Here is a 3,550-nt window from a genome sequence, read left to right as displayed (position 1 = left end):
AAGAGGGAGAATGAGGAACTCAGGCAAAGACTGGGTGAACGAGCGGAAACCGAAGAAGGCCCGGGTGCAGAGCAAAGCAGGGATCATACTGTCCGAACAACACGAACAGAGGTAGATTGGACAGAAGATTCAGTAGCGGTAAAAACGTAGCAAGGGAGCTCAAAAGTTAAGGAAATAATGGCGAGGAAGGAAGTGGAGGAAATGCTAAGGAGGAGGGATGAGGAGCTTGCACGTGCGAAGGATCCCGTGCAAAAAGTGCGCAATGCCATATGGGAGCTCAAGGGGACACCGTTTTCACTAATGATAATGAGTTCGGAACCCCCAAGAGCGTTCCACGCACCAAAGTTTGAAACCTATGACGGAACAAGGGACCCCATGGACCACATCCTTCACTACAGGAGCCAGATGTGCTGTACCAGAATGACAACTCGTTACTGTGCAAACTATTTCCATCCACTCTAAGGCATAGGGCCATGATGTGGTTCCAGGCGTTACCAGCTGGGTCAATTATGAACTTTTCCGAGCTAGAGGAAGCGTTCGTCGGTCAGTTCGTACATCTGCGGAAGAAGAAGGTCGGAGTTAACACCTTGTTCAATCTTCGATAGGAGGTCGGGGAGAGTATCCGATCTTTCGTAACTCAGTTCCGAACAAAGGCATTAGATGTAGAGGGCATGGACGGGGAAACCGCTTATGCGGCGTACATCACGGCAGTCATTCCGAGGACACGCTTGCATGAGTCGCTGATCAAATCTGACCCAACTCGTTTGGAAGATTTGTATTTAAATGTGGAGAAGTACATCCTCATGGAGGAATCTGTGAAGGGCAGAAGGCGGAGCGCTCAAACAGTGGCTAGTAGCGAGGGAGGAGTTGAAGCACCAAAAGCACCAACCCAACTCGGAGGGGAAGGAAGCAAGAAAAGGTGGAGGGAGTCGAACGAGCAGTCGAGATGGAAGAGAGGTCGAGTTTATACACCACTCAATGAAAAACTGTCTGTGATACTGAGGCATATAAAAGGCGACCCCAGTTTCGTTTAGCCACCACGGGGGTATAGGGGGAAGCCCGGGAAATTGTATTGCAAGTATCACGAGGCAGAGGAACACCCAACCGAAGACTGTTAAAGATTACGCCATATCATCCAAGATATGGTCGAAGTTGGGAAACTCAAGAGGTATGTCTCGTCAGGGAGAGAAACGAGGAGAGAGAGCCCCGAGGGAGGTGAACGGAAGCCCCGACCTGGGTGGCCGAAAGAAGGGATACACCGCAAATCGGAAGAGCGCAGGATAGTACATACCATCAGAGGAGTGTTGGGTGCTGGAAGGCTATCTAGACAGATAATTCGGGAGAGAGTAAAGAAGATTCGACATGTTGTTGGTGTCAACCATGTAGTATCAGGGGTACGGGTAGCAGAAACAATGGGCAACAGGGCGATTGCTTTTACGGAGGATGACCTGAAGGGAACGGCAATGCCCCATCAGGACGCACTCGTGATAGCGCTCCGAGTTGGGAACGTCGAGCTCCGCAGGATATTGGTGGACTCGGGAAGTGCAGTGGATATTCTTTTCTTGGGCGCAAAGAGAAGGATGGGGATTTCAGACTGTTTGGAACCAACCCAGACCCTAGTTTACGGGTTCAATGGGCCACCCAGTAACTCGATGGGAGAGATTACACTCCCAGTCACAGCGGGGTCAAGAGTGGTAATGACAAGGTTCGTGGTGATAGAGGCGGACTCGGCTTATAACGCAATCCTTGGGCGAAGATAGACACACGAAATGAAAGCAGTCCCATCAACTTATCACCAGGTCATTCGATTCTCGAGCGAAGAAGGAGTGATGGAAATCAGAGGTGACCAGGAGATGGCGCAACGTTGTTTTCACCTGACTTTGAAGCAAGGACAGGACATCAAGGCCATTTCTTAGAAGAAGATGAAAGAATCACCGGTCGAAGAAGAAACGTTATAGCAGTTACAGGAGGAGCCACAGCAGGAGCGGATGGCAATAGTTGAGGAAGTTGAGACGGTAAATCTCGACGATAATGGAGGACAGTTGGTTGGCATTGGCACCACGATGTTGCAAGGGGAGAGAACAACATTGATTCAGCTACTGAGGGCAAACAAGGATGTGTTCGCATAGTCGTTGGAGGATATGCCGGGAATAGACCCTTTGATTGTATGTCATAGACTAAACATTGATAAAGACTTTCGACCTGTTCGACAGAAACCCAGAAGGCTATCGCCTTGTCTAAGGCAGGGGGTAAATGAGGAAATCGAGAAACTATTAAAGGCTGGGTTCATCAGGGAAGTAGATTGCCCAGAATGGATAGCCAATATAGTTGCAGTGTCAATAAAAGACGGGAGGGTAAGAGTATGCATTGACTTCACAAATCTTAATAAGGCGTGCCCAAAGGATAGTTTCCCTTTGCCGAGGATCGATAGGTTGGTCGATGCTACGGCCGGGCATGAGAGAATGTCGTTCATGGACGGATACTCGGGCTACAACCAAATCCCCTTAGCCGTGGAAGATCAAGAAAGAACGTCGTTCATTACCGAGCAAGGGCTTTTCTACTATAAGGTTATGCCATTCAGCTTAAGGAACGCTGGGGCCACTTACCAGAAGCTTGTAACAAGGATGTTCGAGGGGTTGATTGGGAAAACTGTAGAAGTATACATCGACGACCTGTTAGTAAAAAGCAGGAAAGCAGATGACCACTTGGCAGACCTAAAGCAAACTTTCGACTGATTAAGAAGTTTTCAAATGAAGCTGAATCCGAAGAAGTGCGTATTCGCGGTCTCTTCAGGGAAGTTCCTCGGGCACATCATCACCAGAAGGGGCATTGAGGCCAATCCAGATCAAATCCGAGCTTTGGTGGAGATGCCGAGCCCCAGTAACCAAAAACAAGTACAGAAACTAGTAGGAAGAATAACTGCGTTGAATAGGTTTATTTCCAGAGTATCCGACAGATGCCGCCCACTATTCAAGTTGTTGCAAAAAGAAAAGAACTTCGCCTAGAGCGCGGAATGTGAGATGGCGTTTAACAACCTGAAGAAATACTTAGGATAGTCACCCATCCTTAGCTCTCTAGAAGAAGGGGAAGAGTTATGAATTTATTTGGTCGCCAGCTCATCTTCCGTAAGCTCGGTGTTATTCAAGGTCGACTTAGGATGGGAGTACCCTATCTACTACGTCAGCAAAACATTAGGTCCATCAGAGGCGAGGTACACGAAGACAGAGAGAGTGGGATTATCGCTCGTTTATTCAGCACACAAACTCCGGCCTTATTTCCTCTCGCACCGCATCCGAGTTGTGACAAACAGCCCATTGAAATAATTTATGCATATGTCGAAAAAGTCCCGGAAGATGGCAAGATGGGCGATAATTCTCGGAGAATACGACTTACAGTTCGAGTCACGAGCGGCACTAAAAGGGTTGTAGATTTCCTCTCTGATTTTCCGATCGAAGATCCGAACTGGGAAGAGTTGGAGGACGAGGACGAGGTGGTGGAAGAAATGGAATTGTGGGACAAGCATGTAGGTTGGAGGATGTTCGTCGATGGT

General features: G+C 48.5%; 1 protein-coding gene across 1 annotated transcript; it reads left to right on the top strand.

Moving 5' to 3' along the window:
- Positions 1-1,142: 1,142 nt before the first annotated feature.
- LOC147394019 (uncharacterized) lies at positions 1,143-1,760 on the top strand. The gene has a single exon (XM_086454528.1). It carries the CDS (start codon positions 1,143-1,145, stop codon positions 1,758-1,760), a length of 618 nt encoding a protein of 205 aa, XP_086310654.1.
- The last annotated feature ends 1,790 nt before the right edge of the window (positions 1,761-3,550 follow it).

This window comes from Akebia trifoliata, chromosome 9, assembly GCF_017979445.1.
Source record: "Akebia trifoliata isolate Shusen 1 chromosome 9, ASM1797944v1, whole genome shotgun sequence".
Taxonomy (NCBI): Eukaryota; Viridiplantae; Streptophyta; class Magnoliopsida; order Ranunculales; family Lardizabalaceae; genus Akebia; species Akebia trifoliata.
The sequence above is the reverse complement of the archived record's forward strand: the minus strand, read 5'-3'. Positions and strand labels throughout refer to the sequence as shown.

Coding starts and splice junctions, on each gene's coding strand:
- LOC147394019 (XM_086454528.1), top strand. CDS start 1,143: ATGGTCGAAGTTGGGAAACTCAAGAGGTATGTCTCGTCAGGGAGAGAA.